Source organism: Rhinopithecus bieti, unplaced genomic scaffold (assembly GCF_001698545.2).
Source record: "Rhinopithecus bieti isolate Rb0 unplaced genomic scaffold, ASM169854v2 scaffold_68553, whole genome shotgun sequence".
Lineage (NCBI taxonomy): Eukaryota > Metazoa > Chordata > Mammalia > Primates > Cercopithecidae > Rhinopithecus > Rhinopithecus bieti.
This window is the reverse complement of record NW_016826183.1, coordinates 42,404-61,125: the sequence shown is the minus strand read 5'-3', so window position 1 is coordinate 61,125 and position 18,722 is coordinate 42,404. Positions and strand designations below refer to the sequence as shown.

The following is an 18,722-nucleotide window of genomic DNA, read 5'->3' as shown; positions in this document are numbered from 1 at the left end:
TGCCAGCCTCCACAATCCTGAGAGCCAATTTCTGAAAATAATTTCCTCCCCATCCCCCGCCCCACCAACCCTCTCGATATCCTACTCGTTCTGCTTCTCTGAAGAAGCCTGACTAACAGGAGTTGAGGTGGCACGGGGAGGTCCCACCTCCTTTTAATTAAATGCAGCAGGAAGCCGCCATCACCAGCCACCACCATCTCCCCTGCAGCCTCCTCCGTACTCAGGGGCACTTTCTTTAAGGCCATTTCTAGTTTTCTCCTACAGTCTAGAGCCCCATTTCCTCCGCTTTGAGACCCGTCTCCCAGTATGTTTGTTCCATCTTTCGATTTCAGAAACTAACCTTGTGAAGAATCATGAGGTAGTTCAGAAGCACACTGTACAATATAAACTTTATTATAAAACTTCAGCAAATATAAATATCCAGGTGCCGCTTCCGAATGGAGCCACAGCGCCGGACAGGAGAACAGCAGCGGCACTGAGGATGGCAGGGGGGCGTGCCGGAGACGCCGGGCAGATTCCCACCCAAACACCCGAGGCCTGGCTTCCCATCTGGCATTGTAGAAATGGCCAGACTCACCGAAAAAAAAAGAAAGAAAGAAAAAAACATTAAAATCTCACAACACACAAAAACAAAACACAGGACTCTAAGGTTATTGTCACATCGGCTGTGTGGCTGACGTCTGCTATAGCAGAACCATAACTCTTCTCAGGATGGTAGGGTTTTGATGTAACCTATACTTCTGATCTTTCATTTACAAAGAAAAGCATGAATAAATGGGGTTTTAAAAGGACACTCACTTGCAAATAACTGAGAAAGATAAAACATAAAATATAAAAATCTCTCCTTCAAGGCATGAATCTGAAAGAGATGGAAGCACCTTAGCAGGAATTTCATTTTTCCTATTTCCATAGGCAAAGTTCCAAATCAGAATGCAGTCCCCTGGCCCTAGAGATGATGCTGGCTCCGGCGGTGGCTCCAGGTTCCTGGTAAGAGATGCTCAGCAGCTGGGGAGGAGGAGGAGGAGCCTGGGCAGCCTCCTGGAGCTCCCCTGACCTCCACTCAGGAAGTTGGTCACTCCTGATGGCTCCAGGGTCCTTCCCAGTGGGAGGGGAGGCTGGTGAACTTGGGGGCAGATATTTTGTATGTTTTCCTTATTTCATGGCCTTCCCTTCTTTTTATAAGGCACCAGACATTAAGCAAGTTCAGCCCTGCCTGTCTTTTTGACTTGATTTAGCTGCAGTACAGGCAGGGGTGAGAACTGCCTCTCCTCCCGTTGTGGAGCCTGCCTTCTGCCTCAAGAGCCACAGCTGTGCCTGCCAGGGTGCCTCATTTCAGCCTAACAGGAGAGGCTGTATGCGCAGGGACACAGGTCTGCACGCAGGCTCACGGTGAAGTGTACATACATACACTCCTGGTCAAAGAGCCTAACACGGTTTTCTTCTTTTGGCTTTGATCTTCCTTGGATGTACTCCGACATAGATTGCACAGCTCATTTGTGGGAAATTTATCTGCCACACAGCCACTTTCTCTGCCATGGAAAGCTGTCCTGACTCACAAGTTAGACTTGGAGCAGGTCTTGCAGCACTGCTTGCCATAGAACTTGTGGCTGCACATCCCGTGCTGGGGTACCAGGTAGCACCAGTGGAAGTAGTCTTTGCAGAAGGCATCTGAAAATGAGCAGAGCTGCATTACTCAGTGATCCCGAGCGCAGTGACTGATGTTGCCAGCTAATAGCTCTGTTTGGCAAATAAAAGCGAATTTGTCACACTCCGCGGCTGCTGCACAAAGGCAGCCCCCAGGTCTGATGGGGGTCCTGTGGCACATATTATTTTCACAAGACCCTTCTTGGAAGCTTCCTGCAAAACTGAAATTTGCTTCTTGTGCTGAACCCACTCACTCAACCATGCATCTAACCATTGGAGTCTCTGTTGACTGAATTTCAATTCTCCAGTCCTCCGGTTGAGCCAAACCACTCGCCTTCCTCGAGCCACATTATCTCTCAGAATAGCCTTAATGGGCGCCTGGCCATCTGTCTCTGCAATGCTGGGGGAATTTCTGTGTGCACAGGGATGGCATTTAGAGGGCACCCAGTTAATAAGGGAGGCTTTTGTTTAACCTAGGGAGAAAAGCTGCTTTAGTTAAGATTGCTTTCTTTAAATACAGTGAACAGCATTGATATGGGAAAGAGGTCATGCTTATGTTATGACCATCTATGTTGTCCTGGGGTATCATGAGAGGCAACAGGGTCCGCTCTATGGACCATTTCATTGTAGAACTGGAGAAGATGCAAAGAGAGAAAAGGTAGGTCAGACGTAAGACCCTAACTCCATGCCCTCCAAGGAACTGCTCAGAAACCTGACATTCCAGCCCCATGCCCAGGCCATGCTGAGGGGCCCCAGGCACTCACCTTTCTTCTCTGCAATGGGGCAGAAGTGAGTGTTGCAGGCAATGGAGGCCAAAGGCTTCTGGTGCAGGAGGCAGCCTGAGGCCGGCCGGCCCCCCACCAGGCACTGCACGGACCTCGTCTGAACGCCACCCCCACAGCTGGCTGTGCACTGTGAGAGCAACACACACATGTCACCATGGCCCCAGGCTCTCAGGCACCTGGTTAACCTCGGTGTGCCCACGTTTCTAAGAGGCCCGCTGCTGCAGGCCAGTGAGGGAAAAGTGACTTCAATGGGGAAGAGAGCCTCGTAGAGGCATGTGGAGTTATGGTTGGCCAGGATGTGCGCAAGCGAGCCCCATCCCTGCTCACCTTTTCCAGAAGCAAGCACCAGGCACGTGCTTGGCCAAGCCTCAAGCAAAGCATTCTAAACCAACCAGCTGACAAAGCTCCTGGAACCCTTCCTGTTGTTCAGATAGAAGACAGCCTTGGCCACCGACAGGATTTGCCCAGGCTGGGATTGGAACTGCTAGAGCTGGATGATACAGTCTCAACAGAGGGTTCCTGGGCTTGGGCTTTGTCGGGGCTGAGTTCACTTTTTTAAAAAGTAAGTATACTGACAGGTGCAGTGGCTCATGCCTGTAATCCCAGCACTGTGGGAGGCTGAGGCGGATGGATCACCTTGAGGTCAGGAGTTTGAGATCATCCTGGGCAACACAGTGAAACCCCGTCTCTATTAAAAATACAAAAAAAATTAGCTGGGTGTGATGGTGGGCACCTGTAATCCCAGCTGCTTGGGAGGCTGAGGCATGAAAATTGCCTGAACCTGGGAGGTGGAGGTTGCAGTGAGCTGAGATCATGCCACAGCACTTTAGCCTGGGCAATAAGAGCAAAACTCCAACTCAATAAATAAATAAATAAATAAATAAATAAATAAATAAATAAATAAATAAAACTGATTTAAAAAGCTGATATTCATGGATGGGCATATTATCTCTTCAAATTACAGGCAGCAAGGAAGAACAAACTTAGATCCCTCTGCCAATAAAGTTACCTAAAAGTTATCCTTCTGATTGAAAAACATGAAAAGACTTAACATCTTGGTTTCTATTTACGGTATTTCAGAGAACACGGTTGCTGATGTTACCATCTGGGACCCGGCGCAAAGGTACTTACTTACCTGGGCTGGGTTCTTCCCTAACTCTTGTCCCCAGGGCCAGCCCTTGTCACTGCTGGTTGGGGTAACCCCTCATTTCCTCTTGCCTCTCCACTTGAAAGCACCGCCCCCTCCACCCAGACCATTCAAGGTGACCTCTTTCTCTAAAACTGGGAGTGGCTGGCCAAAATTAATCTCAGGTATGGATAGAACGAGAAGTGCCTGGTAGTCTAGAGTATTTTTTGAGTGTGTCAATGATGGTTGCGTGGCCACAAGGAAACTTGTGCATATCTGGGGATAGCAAGCTTGTTCTCTGAGCCTAGCGTGAAAGAAGTAGTGCCCTTCAGGGAATGCCCTTGCCAAGCCATCCTTTCTGGTGGTCCGATGGGGAGAAGCTTGACAAGTCAATCTTTACAGTGGCACCATCACCCACATTCCCAGGCCCCCCATGCATGAGGGTAGGCACTGGCAGCTGCTGGGGCTCATTTTGCTAAGGTGTTGGCATCCTATTGAGGCCTCCCCAATACTCGGAGTATCAACAGCACAGGGAGAGAGAGGGAAGGAAGGGAGTGGGCTTGGTTAGATTATTTTTCATGAGCCAGCCTAATGCACACGCCACAGAACACAAGCGGGACCCATCTCAGATCAACCACTGCAAAAAAATCAGGGGATAGGCAACTAAAGAGACAGAGACACTGGAATCTGTGATTGAGTCATCTGAAAAATAAAACTACCCACTGTCTAGACTAAATCATGTAAATTGTGCTCAGACAAGGCTAGGGTTGGAATATGTTGAAAATGTAAGCAATTAAAGGAGTGCCTGCAAGAAGACTGGGTCAGATAACATTTTGGAAGTCCTGGCGCATGGTGGGCAAACAAAACAACAAAACTGTTGCTTTAAAATGCAAGGATCATACTGTGAAAAACTGGGGACATGCATGACTCCCTTTGCTGCCCCAAACCTACAAGAGAGTATGTCAGAGACCATTCCAGCAAGTGAAGGCATCAGGCCTGGGGCTGGTTCTCCACAGCCCAAACCAGCCTGCCAGTGAACAACCAGGGACTGAAGCTTTCTGGGACCTCCTGCAATCAGAGCTTTGCAAAAGTGACTTAAATTGCTGGGGACGGGATTCAGTGATGGAGCAGTCAAACATCTTTATCTGCCCACTGAGAGGAGAAAAGTTGGAGACACAAATGGCCCTGAAAGTCAGAAGCTGAAACTGTCTGCCTGGCTTTTTTTTCCTCTTTGGATGAAGAATGGTTGAGCCCCCCAGCATGTGTCTGGAACATATCTGGGAGGCTTACTCCCTTTGCTTCAAACCCAATTTTAGCAAAAGTTGTCAACAATATATGATTATGGAAACTAGAAAAAATAATGTGGGGAGATTCATGTTTAATTTCAGAATTATCAGGGTCACAAGGATAGAGCCAGATGCTGCCCATCACATATTACATCTTTCTGAACATTCTGCAGAACCACATTTCCGCCTTTTTTCTCCACTGTCTGCATTCCAGACACCCTCTTAGCTCACACAGTGCACCGAGAACCTTGGGGCTGTGGTCACTCTGTTGAGAAAGCAGGTCCCAGGAACTCATTGGTCACATCCGCTTCCATCAGTGTCTACAACATCTTTTGTTTCTTGGGTTAGATTTATTTTACGATAAGCAACTCAGGCAGAATTCCATTCTTGCTTAAGATATGCCTCAATTAGAAATCGAGAGATCTCACCATTGTTTTTGGGGGTTTTTTTTGTATCATTTAAACAGTTCCAAAATAATATGTGGTTTGATTCATTTTTGTCACTGATTCACTTATTCAGCAGATTTTAATCACTGATATGGTTTGGCTGTGTCCCCACCCAAATCACATCTTGAACTGTAGTTCCCATAATCCCTAAGTGTCATAATGCCATAATCCCCACGTGACCAGGAGGGTGGTAACTGAATCATGGGGCCGATTACCCCCATGCTATTCTTGTGATAGCGAGTGAGTGAATTCTCATAAGATCTGATGGTTTTGTAAGGGGCTTTTCCCCCTTTCCTCAGCACTTCTCCTTGCTGCCGTCACGTGAAGAAGGACATGTCTGCTTCCCATTCCACCATGATTGTAAGTTTCCTGAGGCCTCTCCTGTCCTGTGGAACTGTGAGTCAATCGAACCTCTTTCCTTTATAAATTGAGCATCTCAGGTATGTATTATTAGCAGCGTGAGAACGGGCTAATACAATTGCCCACCTCCCCAGTACCAGGCCCTGTTCTAGGCACTTGATACAAGTGATGAACACAATCGACTTGGCCCCGAGCCTTAGGACAGTTGCAAATCCTTGCTACTTATGGTGAGGTTCTTGGCCCAGCCACAGGGCCAAGAACTGGGCCAAGAACTGGGGGGAAGCTTGTTATCAGGGCTGACTCTCAGCATCCCTGCTTTCAAGACGCACAGCGTCAGAATCTGCGCCATTCCCACATGATTCCTATGCACAGGAGGTGTGAGAAGCACTCATCCCGAGAGTTTTACAATTCCTCATGAAAAAAATTCATGGGGAAAAAAGCTTCCATATTTCTCAAAATTTTCATTTCTTTATGTAGGATGACAGAAAGATGTTCAGCTGCACATTTTAGAAATATTTTGAATGGATAAAGATGGTTATATGCTTGGAGATGAAAAAGAAGAAACCTGAAATGTTTATTCACTTTTCATTCCAAGAAGAAAAAAGTCCAAGTTATTCCTCAGTCTCACAAATACGATGGCTTAAAACTCAGCATAGCCATTTAGAATCCACCTTCCAGACATTCCCTTGGATCTGTGACTTCCAAACAGACGGATCCTAAAAATCACCTGGAGCCTTGATAATCACACAGCCTCCTGGGTGATGACAGAGGGGGCAGGCAGGTCTGAGAGTGTCCAGGAGGCTGCAGTCTGACAGGTGTGGTGGGTAAGTCATATGACACAGCACCTTAAGGAAACATACTACTCAGTGGAAGGGGGGCCTGGGATTTGGATCTGGAAGTCAGTGCTTAGTGCTTCTTCCTCCAGCTTCTTGGGATCCAACCTGAGCATGCTACCGATGGCGCAGTGAGAGGGGACACCGGGCTGTGCTGTGATGGTGACCTGCACCTGTACCTCCTACCTATCCACTGTCAGAGCCAGCTGTCCAAACCCCCATGATGGCGGCTCCACCCCCAGACTAGCAGCTCTCCAATTTGAATGTGTATTAGAATCACCCAGAGGACTTATTAAAACAGACCACAGGACCCCACCCCAAATGGGCTCAAGCTTGAGCCAGTCTGGGTGGAGCCCAAGAGCCTGCACTTCTAACTGTGACTTTGCTGCTGCACTGCAGGTGGGGGCCACGCTAGGAGAGCCACCGCCCTAGGTTTTCAGAATTACACTGGAAAATGCTCTTCTGCCTTTTCTTATTTTCAGAACTGACTTTAGCCACATCTTAATCTAACAAAAGTGGTGCATAGAGCCAGCGTGTGGCCTGACTGCAAGCATTAGAGAGACTGAGACTCCTTTCCATCATTCTAGACAGATGGTTCCCCACCCTGCCCCACCCTGTCACACCCTGCCCCACCCTGTCACACCCTGCAGAGAACCTCGTGACCCCCAGTTCTACAGAGCTCTCTCCTGTCATAGACCCCTCTTCTGTGCACACAGCAGTTTTGCAGCGTCTGTGAGGACCTGTCTTTAAGGCTTGCCTCTCCTCCAGCTGTGGAAACTCCCCAGGGGCAGAGAAGGGTAAGCCTTGGCAGGCGTCCTATCTGAATGACTGGGGTTGATTCATCCCCCATGGGAGCGTGGAGCAGAGTGTGATGCAGAAGCATTGCAGGCTCCCATGGCCATCATCGGGCTGGTCATCCCACAGCCACCCAATCTTCCAGTGCCTTAGTAAGCCTCTTGGTCTGCGTCCATCATGGGGGTACGTGGCACTGCCCAGCTGTCTACCCGGGGCCTGACGCCAGTCCCAGGTGAGCCCAGGGGCTCTTGCCAAGACTGTTGGATTTGGGAAATTGGATGTGGAAAACCATCAATGCAGTGTCCAGGGGGATAGTTCTCCCCGAGGTCCTGCAAGCAGGGCCTTTTGGTCATCTTAGGACTCAATGACTTCCTCAAGAATGGTGGCAGCTTCTTCTTCACCTGAAAGGCCACCTTGTTAACTTTCAGGCTCTAAGAGAGGCTCTGCAGATAGCATTAGCTCCAGCCCCCTTCCAGCAAGTCTAATCCAAGACATGGACTAAGCACCAAGTTTCCTGAGCGCTGAAGTACTAGAAAATCTCTCCCTCCTAATCTTCTGTATGCTCCTGTTTCAGTGGCAGGCTCCAGGCTTTTAGAGAGTTCAGCAGCTAATGTACCAGAGATGAACCACACAACTACACGAACACTATTGAAGAATAGGAAGTCAATCATTACTCTTAGTCATTAATAAAATAAAAGAGATGCATTTTGTATAAGAACATTTGCTTCTAGTTTTGTTTTGTTTTTCTGTTGCTGTTGTTGTTGTTGTTTTTTTTTTTTTTTGAGATGGAGTCTCGCTCTGCTGCCTAGGCTGGAATGCAGTGGTGCGATCTCGGCTCACTGCAAGCTCCGCCTCCTGGGTTCACGCCATTCTCCTGCCTCAGCCTCTGGAGTAGCTGGGACTACAGGCACCCGCCAGCACGCCCAGGTAATTTTTGGTATTTTTAGTGGAGACGGGGTTTCACCGTGTTAGCCAGGATGGCCTCGATCTCCTGACTTTGTGATCTGCCCGCCTCGGCCTCCCAAAGTGCTGGGATTATAGGCATGAGCCACCACGTCCAGGCTTTTTTTTTTTAATTGGAGCAATTCCTCCTTGTTACATCACTGCTCTTTATGGAAAGGAGCTAGTGGGACTTGAGGTTGCCAGTCTCCCTCACGAATGAAGCTCTGGTGGCCTCTCTCCAGCATGCTCAGAGTAAGCATGACAACCTTGGGGCTTCGGCAGGGCAGAGCTCATGTCTCAAACAAAGGGAACAGAAAATAAACAAACACATGCTAATTCCTGGAGGCCATAGGCTTCACACACTTATTTTCTTACTGTGAAGTCTCTCCTGAGAAGCCTGCTCCAAGTCCCCCTCTTTATTCCCCTTCCTCCTGAGAGCCTTGGTGCACTCTCTCTCTCCCAGTTTAGAGCTTCTGCCCTGTAACTTTCCCACTATCCCAGGACCAAATGTCCATGCTCATTTCAGGATGGGATGGCAGAGACCTCAATGGCCTTATTCACAGAAACCTCTGCTGTCCACATAACCGAGGTCGTGAATTTTTGTACAAACCCCACTGGTTCCAAATACAAACTCCCTCAAACTCAGGAGGTGTGTGTGGTAACCTCTACCCAGCAGCAGGCCAGTTCTTGTTTTTCTGGGCACCACATAATTTTGGAAGATGATGAGAGCAGATTTACTGTGGAATTATCAGAGGTGGGAGACTAGATCAGGGTCCAGGGGATAACCCTGGGATGGACTGCGCAGCGCTCACACAGCCTCATCGGTTGAGATGTCCATGCACTCCGTGTGCATCTGTGTACACACGCAGGCACATGTATGCTCCTGTGTGCGCTTGGTGCAGGATGCAGTCTTATGCAGGCTTAACTGCCACGGTGGAAAATCAAATTCATTCTCTGACATGGCTGCTGCCCCTCAGTGCCCATGAGTTCCAAATCAGTGTGTGCTCTGTCCTGGTCACAAATTGACCAAATTGTGGGGAGCTCCTAGAATGAGCCAGGGCTGCCCCACACTGCCCAGCACCAAGGGCACACCCTGTCTCTACATGTGGGGTCAATGTCCAACAGGTGATTGCACACAAGCCATTCCCAGACCAAATTAGCGTGGGAACAACCTGACACTAAGCCCAAATGACTGCAGTGATTTAAATCAGTCCTGCGCTGCCCTGCACCATGAAATGTGAAGATAAGCAAAACATTTAAATCAATAGAAATCCTGCAGACCAAATAATAGGAACGGCGATCTTTACACTGTCACAAGAATAAGCCTGTCTGGTGGCAAAGTTCAGCCAGGCCCGGGCCATTCATTACCGTCTGACAAGTTCCCACAGTGTGAAGGCAGAGACTTGGGCGCAAGTGCTACGGTAAACATAGCCCTTTCAGCCATTACCACCCCCAGAAAAAGTTACAACCTCAGAACGCAGCAGATGAATCATGGTGGATAAAGACTTCAGCCAGCTTATGGTAAAAATGACTTAGACAAACAGATTGAGTATCTCAGAACGGCAACAGCTATTAAAGATGCAGTTTAGGTTTTAGATGTATTTTAGGGAATACATTAAATAATGATAAACGTTGTTTTCTACTTTCTAAATTTGCTGAAGTCTCTGCAGTAAGCTGGGGGGTGGGGAATGCGGGCTTGGCAGCCAGAGGACAGGGTTCAGTTTCAGGGTCCTCAGTTTCCTCTTTGTCCCTGACCCACATTTCTTACAGACAGAGAAGGCAAAGTGTCTGCCTGAGAAATGCCTCGACTCAGCTGCCTAGCTCACTTGCTGCTTCACCTGGCTCAAAAGACAGCAGACTCAGAAGAAAATGAAAGGAAGGGGACTGGGTACAGTGGCTCACGCCTGTAATCCCAGCACTTTGGGAGGCCGAGGTGGGTGAATCACCTGAAGTCAGGAGTTTGAGACCAGCCTGACCAACGTGGTGAAACCCTAACTCTACTAAAAAATACAAAAATTAGCTGGGCGTGGTGGCGTACAGCTGTAGTCCCAGCTACTTGGGAGGCTGAGGCAGGAGAATCCCTTGAACTGGGGAGGTGGAAATTGCAGTGAGCCAAGATCACCCCACTGCACTCCAGCCTGGTGACACAGCGAGGCTCCATCTCAAAAAAAAAAAAAAAAAAAAAAAAACCGAGAAGCAGACTGATACACAGCAATGCCGTCTCACACACGCACACCCAGAGCTCCAGCGAGCAGGGTGAAGCGTGGTGTCATTTGGAGGAGATTTTGAACTGATTTTATTTTTGTAAAATTGTAGCTAATACTGAAGAAAGATTCCAGGGTGGATTAAATCGGTTTGGACAAATATTTGTTTGTTTCCCTTAGATTTAGATGAAACAATAAGAATGTGTGATTTTTTTTGGGGGGGGGTATGTCAAACTTGCCTGGTTCATTGCAGCTTCCCATGCAGGGCTAGGTTTAAGTTGGCAATGCTGATTTTAGGTCTCAGGTGGTGGTGGGTGTGAGTGAAGGCAGAGGGCTGCAGAGCTGGGGCTACTCCGGTTCAAGAGGAGTCAGGAAGGCCGAGAGTGGAAGAGCCAGCAAATCCGTCCCTTCTCAATGTCCTGGCCACAGGGGCTGCGAGGCACAGGGCCCTGAGGTCTTGATTCTGTGTCTCTTGGTTGACACAGGAGAAGTCCAAGTGCCAGCAGAAGCCACGGGCATTCAGTGAGACCCAGCCCCTGCTACTCACATACCCCTGGTCCTCGTGGCTCTGGGCTAGGGCTCTGCAGCACTTAAAGTGAAAGAAGACACTTGCCTGCAGGCAGCTGACCCTCTCTGGGGTCAGGAACAGACACAAAGAGACAAGGACACAAACAACACCCACGTGAGTTGCCTGGGGCTGCTGTAATCATTGCTACAAACTAGGGGCTTGAATCAACAGAAATTTATTCTTCCACAGTTTAGGATGCCAGAAATCCAAAATCAAGGTATGAGCAGCAGAGGTGGTTCCTCCTGGAGGTTGAGGGAGAGCCCGTCATGCCTGGTCCAGAATCTGCTGGTGCTGGCAGCCCTCGGTGTTCTTTGTCATATGGGCACCACTCCGACGCCTGCCTCTGTCACCCATCACGCAGCCAGTGCCACCCACCACTTGTTCCCCACGTGAGGAGTCTCTGTGTCTTCCTGTGGTCTTCTCCCGAGGACAGCCAGTCCTTGGGTTTAGTACTCACTCTAATCCAGGATGATGTCAGCCCAGGTAATTACATCTGCATCTATTTCCAATAAGTCTACATTCGGAGGTCCTGGGCGGACTTGAGTTTTGGAGACATTACTCAGCTCAGGACGCTGCCAATGAGACATGGTGTGGGGTACCTCTCCAGAGGAGAGATGACCAGTGGCGGGCTGGAAGTGGCCACAGAAAAGGGAATTGGGAGCTAGGAAGGATGAGAGATGGGCTGTGCAATGGGGGTGGGGTCCTACCAGCTGGAGGATGGTGGACACAAGAGGAGAGACACAGGCTTGGGGAGAGCTGGTCACTGTCAGGGACCAGTGATTCCAACTGACCAAGCATTCAGGGGATGCTTGGTTGCTGAGCTCAGCCTCCCTTGTTCACACCTTGACTCTGGCTGCCCAACAGGCACCTGCACTGATTTCTGCGCTCCTCTGCCTGCGGAGTGGCCTGTGGTGGGTTTTGCCCCATTGGCAGGTCCATCTCAGGAATTCCTCAATCCTTAAAAACCCAATCAAATTTGTTACTAGGTGATCTGGCCACCTGACCGGGATGTGAACTGTGCACAACTCTTTATGAGCTCGTCTGGCCACATTCTGTTTGCTTTCTCTGGCAGTGCCTCTCCCTCTTCTGATCACATGCGTGCGCACACACGCACACACACACACACACACGAGGACATGGCCTGGATCTCCTAAACCCACACATGCACTCTCCAGCCCACCCCAAACCAGCCATGTGCTTGGGTGTGTCTGTTTCCACTTGCATCATGGGTCAGCAGCCAGGAAGCACACGGTTGGCCAATGAGGGTTACCTTTGGCTTTTAAAGATGACACCATCACAGACAGGTCTCTCAACAGATGCACAGTATCCACGGACAATGAAAGAAAAACCCAAGACAAGGGTGTGCTTTGATGGTCTGTGCTGCGGGAGGAAACTTCTCCAAAGACAGAATCTTAGTAGCTGCCGGGACTCGTTCACTGAATTTGCCTTTCCTTTAAAATTCACCATTCAGCAAGCATTTCCTGAATACTTAGTATGGGTTAGGTGCATGGCTGCCATATATATGGTATATCAAAGACAGTGAGCCCTCCTTATCTGTAGGTTGCACATCCCTGAAATCAACCAACCAAATCAACCAACTACAGATTAAAAATATTTGAAAAAAATTTTCATAAAATTTCAAAAAGTGCACCACTTACTACACTGACTCCATGAGAATGAAGTGATGTGTAGCATTGTATTAGGCATTATTAACAATCCAGAGATGGCTTAAGGCACCTGGAGGATGTGTGCAGGCTGCATGAAAATACTGTGCCATCTTCCTTCAGGAGCTTGTGCATCCTCAGATTTTGGTATCCAATTCCCATAGATAGAGAGGGATGACTGTGTATGTGGTTTATGCATGTGTGTGTGTGTGTGTGACTATGTATGTGTGTGAATATGCACACATGTAAATATAGAGAATATACATGTAAAACATGTAGCATAACAAAGCAATCTGGATAAACATCATTTTTGATAGTTTTCATGTGATCCTATGTGCTTTCTCTTTTTTTTTTTTGAGATGGAGTCTCTCTCTGTCACACAGACTGGGGTGCAGTGGCATCATCCAGGCTCACTGCAACCTCTGCCTCCTGGGTTCAAGCAATTCTCCTGCTTCAGCCTCCTGAATAGCTGGGACTACAGGCATGCACCACCACGCCCAAGTAATTTTTGTATTTTTTAGTAGAGATGGGGTTTCACCATATTGGGCAGGCTGGTCTTGAACTCCTGACCTCAAGGGATCCACCTGCCTCGGCCTCCCAAAGTGCCGGGATTAGAGGGATCCTATGTGCTTTTGAGCAGCCTTGATCTATGCTGGCCTTACTAGGTTTGGGGCCCACTATGGGATGGGAAGCGTGTCCAGGCAGCTATCTGTTTTCTGTCCATACTTCCTTTCAGCACAGGCCCTGGGGGAGGTTGAGGGTGTGAGGTGCTCCCTGGGAGGACGTTCCCTCCTCCATGGGATGGGCTTGTTATGCTGAGAGCTCACAGCAACACTTGGCACAGTGCAGGGACCCAGGACAGGGTGGCCTGGAGAGGAGATGAGTGGGCAAACCGGGAAGAGGACTCGTGGGAGAGTTCAAGCAGGGACTTCTCTGTGGACAGTGGCAAGAGGTGGGCAGAGAGGGAAGGCTGGACGTTCACTGTGGATAGGGTTATTCCTGTGGCATCAGGCACCACGCTGATCATTTGGGAAATGTCTCTGGAGAGAGACAAGGACCTGTGAAAGGTTTTCTGAGTGACAGAGCACAGGCCACAGCCCAGTGGCCTCTGGAATCAGATGCTGGAAACCACGGAGGCCCAGCTGGAGGCTGCAGGAAAACTCTTGGTGATGGGCATCTTGGTGGCACCATCAACGTAGGACTTCACCTTGGGTGTGTTGGGGCAAATGCCACCTTTTATGGTCACACAACCCTGGTGGAGGGTGGAGGTGTTTTGATAAGGTGGGAAGCAGAAGCACACGCATGAGGTCATTTTTACTTGCTTTTTAGCAACCAGCATTCAGTCCCCATGACAACAGGCTCCCATCAGGTCAGGTCTTTGTTCTGCTGCCCTCATCCAGGAAAGACAACCTCTGTCTGCCTCCCAGAAGTGGGGATATAGAGCAGAGGGCCCCGGGCAGCAACATCGCTAGGACCCAAGGACCCCGATACAGAGACTATTCTGACTATTCTCCGAAGCCAGACGATGCGTGTGGCCCCCATTGAGCAGGCGAGCTCGCACCTCTCACCAGCACTGTGGGGGCTGACTCTGTGCCTCAGTTGCCTCATCTGTGAAATAGGGATGATAATGTCACCCCCTTACAGGGCTGATAGGAGACAGAAAGGAACTGGCTCAGAGCAGCGCCAGCACACGGGGCTCTCGGTGGGGGCTAGCTGTCGTCCCTGTGCTTATTCCTCTTCATTCCACTGTGGGAATCCCTCATTCCCTGAGGGCCTAGTTAGGGACCCTCATGGAGATGGGCAAGACAGTGAGAGAGCGCATGTAGGGGGCTGCTGTCACACACAGTCACTTCTGTTCCCTTCTGCCTGCTTCCCTCCACCTCCATCTCTCCGAAACAAGAGAATCAGAGCCAGGACCTCTGCAGCAGGCAGAGAACCTCTGTGTAAATTGGAAAGAGGCTCACTCTCCCAGCCAAGAGATGGGAAAAGAGGGCCAGATAAAGTGCCACTCTGCTGGGCAGCCACGAGCCAGCGCACACGGTTGCGGTGAGCTGCAGAGAACCACGTATCAGCCTTCGGAACTCCTCAGGGGTCTGGGCCTACCACCACCCGAAAGCAGAACCGCCAGCGGCGTTGAGGGGCGGAGCGAGGCGCAGGCACAGACTCCGACGAGGATGAACACAGAAACAAAGGCTTCAAGTTAGGAACCCCCGCTCCATTGTGGGTGTGAGGCTGCTAGGGACCCCAGCAGGAAACGGTGAGGGCCGAGGGTGGGCTGAAAAGAACCGTAAACTTACAACCACCTATTTATTCCAGGGCCCACATTCCTTTCCCGGTCACACTCATCTCTGGGGAATTCAGCCCAGCTTTTACCCAAAGCATTGCATTTCCTTATACTTCATTGGGTGACATTTAGAGGAAAACACATGTGCCCTAAAAGATTCAGCAACACTTGGAGACCATCCTCAGACAGCCACACCCACACCCAGGAACCAGGCCACCCGCACACGCTCTGGAAAGAAAACCTCATGCAGTGGCTTGGCCAGCTTTGGAGGAACACCCTCGCAGAAGCATCCCCAGGAGCCACGTGCCAACCCCAGGCCCGAGCTGTGCTCGCCCACTCTCCAGGAACCGAGCGCCTCCCCTACCTGAGACCATGGTGAGGCAAACCAGCTGCCCCTCGAGGGTCCTGCAGCAGCAAACGGGGGGTGCTTGGGGCACGGAAGTGGGGCACAGGCACGTTCCAGCTCCAGGCTGGGCTTTGGCAAATGCGAGCACTTCTTTGAGGCCAGCTCTCGATACTTTCCAGAAACATACTTTTCGGCACATTTTAAGAACCTTTTCTGTGTTCCTCTTTCACATGTCACAGAGCACTACAAATAGGAGAACAAAAGATGTCCGTGAAAAAAAAATCTCTTTTTTTGCAAAATCTGTGGGTTAAAATATCAAAGCTATCTGCTTGAACATCTGTGTAAGTGTGAACATTCAGTGAAAATTGTTGGACCTTAGCATTTTTAAGAGACATTATCGAATCTATCATTAAAGATAAGAGGACTTTGAGGGCATCATGGGGCATAAGTAGGGGCAGGACAGTCAGAAACCATGAAGGGAATAATTCTAAAGCTACCATTTCACTGGAAAATTAAAATGTTGGGCTGTCATTGATATTGGAACATACTGAAACTTAATACATAAGTACATGTGGTAACTACCACGGCTCCATGGATTGACCCACCCAGCTGCAGTGATGTTGGTTCCCAAAGCAGGGGCACGTAGAAGAAACTCTGGGCTCACAATCTTCCCTAGGAATCCGAGTGCTGCCTGTGAGGAAAGGAAGGGTGCATGGAGAGCAAATCCCTTAGCTCCCCGCTAAGGCAGGCTCTAAGCTTGAGCTGCTCCAGTTGCAGACACCCTGGCTTATGCAGAGGTGCCCTGTGCAAACCAGCAGCCCAGGCGGGAGGCTGCACTGGGTACAGGTACACTGTCCCACCACAGACTGGGCACGGAGGGTCTCTGGGGCAGAGGTCCCGGCCCCTGGTGTTGCTGTCTCCTGCTGGGGTAGAGTGGACGATGTTGTGCAGCTCCAGTGGACCTCTGACTGAAGCGCCCTCAGGTTCCCCAGCAGAGAAGCCCAGGTGGCAACACCCGCCCAGGTCCTGACCTCGCACTCACATCTTTAGGCTTACAGGTGTGCTTTCTGTGCATCCTGATGGAAGACGGAGAGGAGTTGGAGCACTCCTCTTGGCTGCTCGCTGATCCAGGCCTAAGAGAGAAGCTCTGGCATGTGTGTGTGTGTGTGGTGTGGGATGTGTGTGTGTGCATGTATTCAATTTCAGGGCAAGGACTGTCTACCTGGACACAGCTCACAGATTATGCAGCCCATGTCACTTAGTTTCTGTAGACTCTGCCTCTAGGGATATGCACACAGGGATATGTGTTTTCCAATGACACTGCATTCGGTTCTACGGGACACTCATTCCTACCCTCCAGGTGAAAGAGGACCTGAAGTACATTGTTAGCAATGGCAAGCTCACTTAAGCGAGCCAGGGTGCTCTTATTTTCTAGTGACAAACTGAAACAGTGTCTCAACAGGATTCAATGCCTTGCTTGGCACTTCCTACCAATCTGAATAAAGAAGGCATCGTTCGAGGGTGGGGAAAACACAGTGCCTGATGAGACCTGGGTCCCTCCCTGAGGAGCGTGGGATCAGGGAGGAGCTTTCTTCCCACAACTGCTGTGGCAATACAGAGGTGCAGCCCTGGGTTACAGTAATCTCTCAATACCCCGTTCAGACAGGTTCATGCTTGGCTGGTGGTGCTGTTACCACTCTGTGGGGTGTAAGATTTCCGAAGCACTTTTGGAACCATTTGGTCCAAAGCTAGTCATGAAACCATCAGTATTCCAAACTAATGATTCCAGTGTGATTCCCATGATGAAGGGGTCCAGGACAGCTCCTGAATGGTGCAGAAGAAAGGGCTTCCCAGCCTCCTGCAGCACCAGGTGACTGATTTCAATACAGGAGAGTTTCCTTTCACAAACAGAACAGCTGCCCCCAGAAACTTGTCTCAGGAGATGGGTACTGTTTCTTTCCAAGCAGTCCATGTTCTTCCTGCTCTCCAGGAGCCACGCATTTCCTGGAATGTGGCTACACCTGCCCGGGAGTTACATGATCCCCTATTCTCACGCTCACACCCCCTCAACCCTCTTGTCCTCTGCTCCACACCGGACCAGTGATAAGGACATGGATGCCACTGTGTGAGATGCCCCCAGGACATGATTCAGAAGCCAAAGGAAATTAAGCAACCCCATGAAGTTGATGGAAGCTGAGAGGGTGGTCCAAAGCTGGCAGACCAGAAACTTGGCAGTGCAAGGAAGTCAAGAAGAGATAAAAAGGGAGAAGAGAGAGGAGCGGGAGCGGGAAGAGGAAAACCAGGAGAGAAGAGGCAGTCCTAGTGGGGAAATCTGGTCAACCTTGCTCCCCCGAGACCAGGGTGTACCTACCTGGGACCAGGCGGACACCAGCCACTGCAGCTTCTTGGGCTTGTGGCAGCGCTGAAGTAGACAGGCTTCATGCATCCTGGGCTTGGGCTCTGAAGTGCAGACAGTGTCGGGCAGCAGCTGCGCTCTGGCCGAGGGGTTGGTGCTCTTACAGGCCACTGCCCGCTTCCTCCACCCCTTCCCACAGGTGTGTGAGCACTGCACAGAACAGTCAGGATCAGCACCCAGCAAGGTCCACGTGCAACACAGCAGATCATGCAGGGGCCCTGCCGCCACCCATGCCAACCTCGCCCAGGTTACCTCTGCCCAGGGCCCAGTGCTCCATGCCGGTGGGCAGCTCTGAGAGTTGCAGGCCTGCCTGCTGGAGGGAGCAGGCTGTGGGCACAGGCTGGCCGGGACTGGCTCCGAGTCATAGTGCACGCGCCGTGTGCACTGCACGGGGCGGCTCTGGGCACCCCCGCCGCATGTCCGACTGCAGGCACTCCAGTTCCCCACGGACCAGCTGGGCAGGGACAAAGAGACCTCGGTGAGGGATGGCTCCATCACTCTGACAGAAGCGGCCCCACACCTGATGTGGAGATGGCGGCAAGATTTCCCAGCCACGGTCATGTGTGTGCAGTTATTTTCAGTTCCACCGTTCCCGGGTGAGCACTCCTACCAGAGTCTCCCTGCCCCTGCTGTTTCTCACCTTCCTGATCCTGATTCATGCTATGCCATTCTTTCCCTTCCTCTGGCTTTTGGGTTCCAGTGGACTTGGAAAGAACTCTCTTCGGCACAGTGTGTCTGTTCTCTTCTTTTTTTAAAAATGCAAAATTTCAAACATATAAAATACAAAACATCTATGGGTTCCTGTCCACTCAACTTTCACATTTCAGTGTATGTCCCCAACCCTTACTGCATTTTGAAGGTGATTCCAGACATGAAAATATCTCAGTATGAATCTCTAAAGAATAAGGATTTTTTAAAAACATAACCATAATATCATCATAACATCTAGAGCACTAATGATTCTTTAACATCCCTGAAGAGTTAGTGTTCCAATTCCCAGAGGTGTCATCAATATCCTGATTT

General features: G+C 50.0%; 1 protein-coding gene across 1 annotated transcript in view; it reads right to left on the bottom strand.

Annotated features, from left to right (window-relative positions):
• Positions 1-372: 372 nt before the first annotated feature.
• The window catches only part of ADAMTS16 (ADAM metallopeptidase with thrombospondin type 1 motif 16), a gene marked incomplete at its 5' end in the record, with an annotated part of 59,236 nt that continues 40,886 nt past the window's right edge, over positions 373-18,722 (bottom strand). Inside the window, 5 exons of the mRNA XM_017863343.1 lie at positions 373-1,668; positions 2,409-2,556; positions 15,302-15,526; positions 17,655-17,849; positions 17,952-18,153. Coding sequence (XP_017718832.1) covers positions 1,553-1,668; positions 2,409-2,556; positions 15,302-15,526; positions 17,655-17,849; positions 17,952-18,153 — 886 coding nt within the window. The remainder of the gene's footprint in view (positions 1,669-2,408; positions 2,557-15,301; positions 15,527-17,654; positions 17,850-17,951; positions 18,154-18,722) is intronic.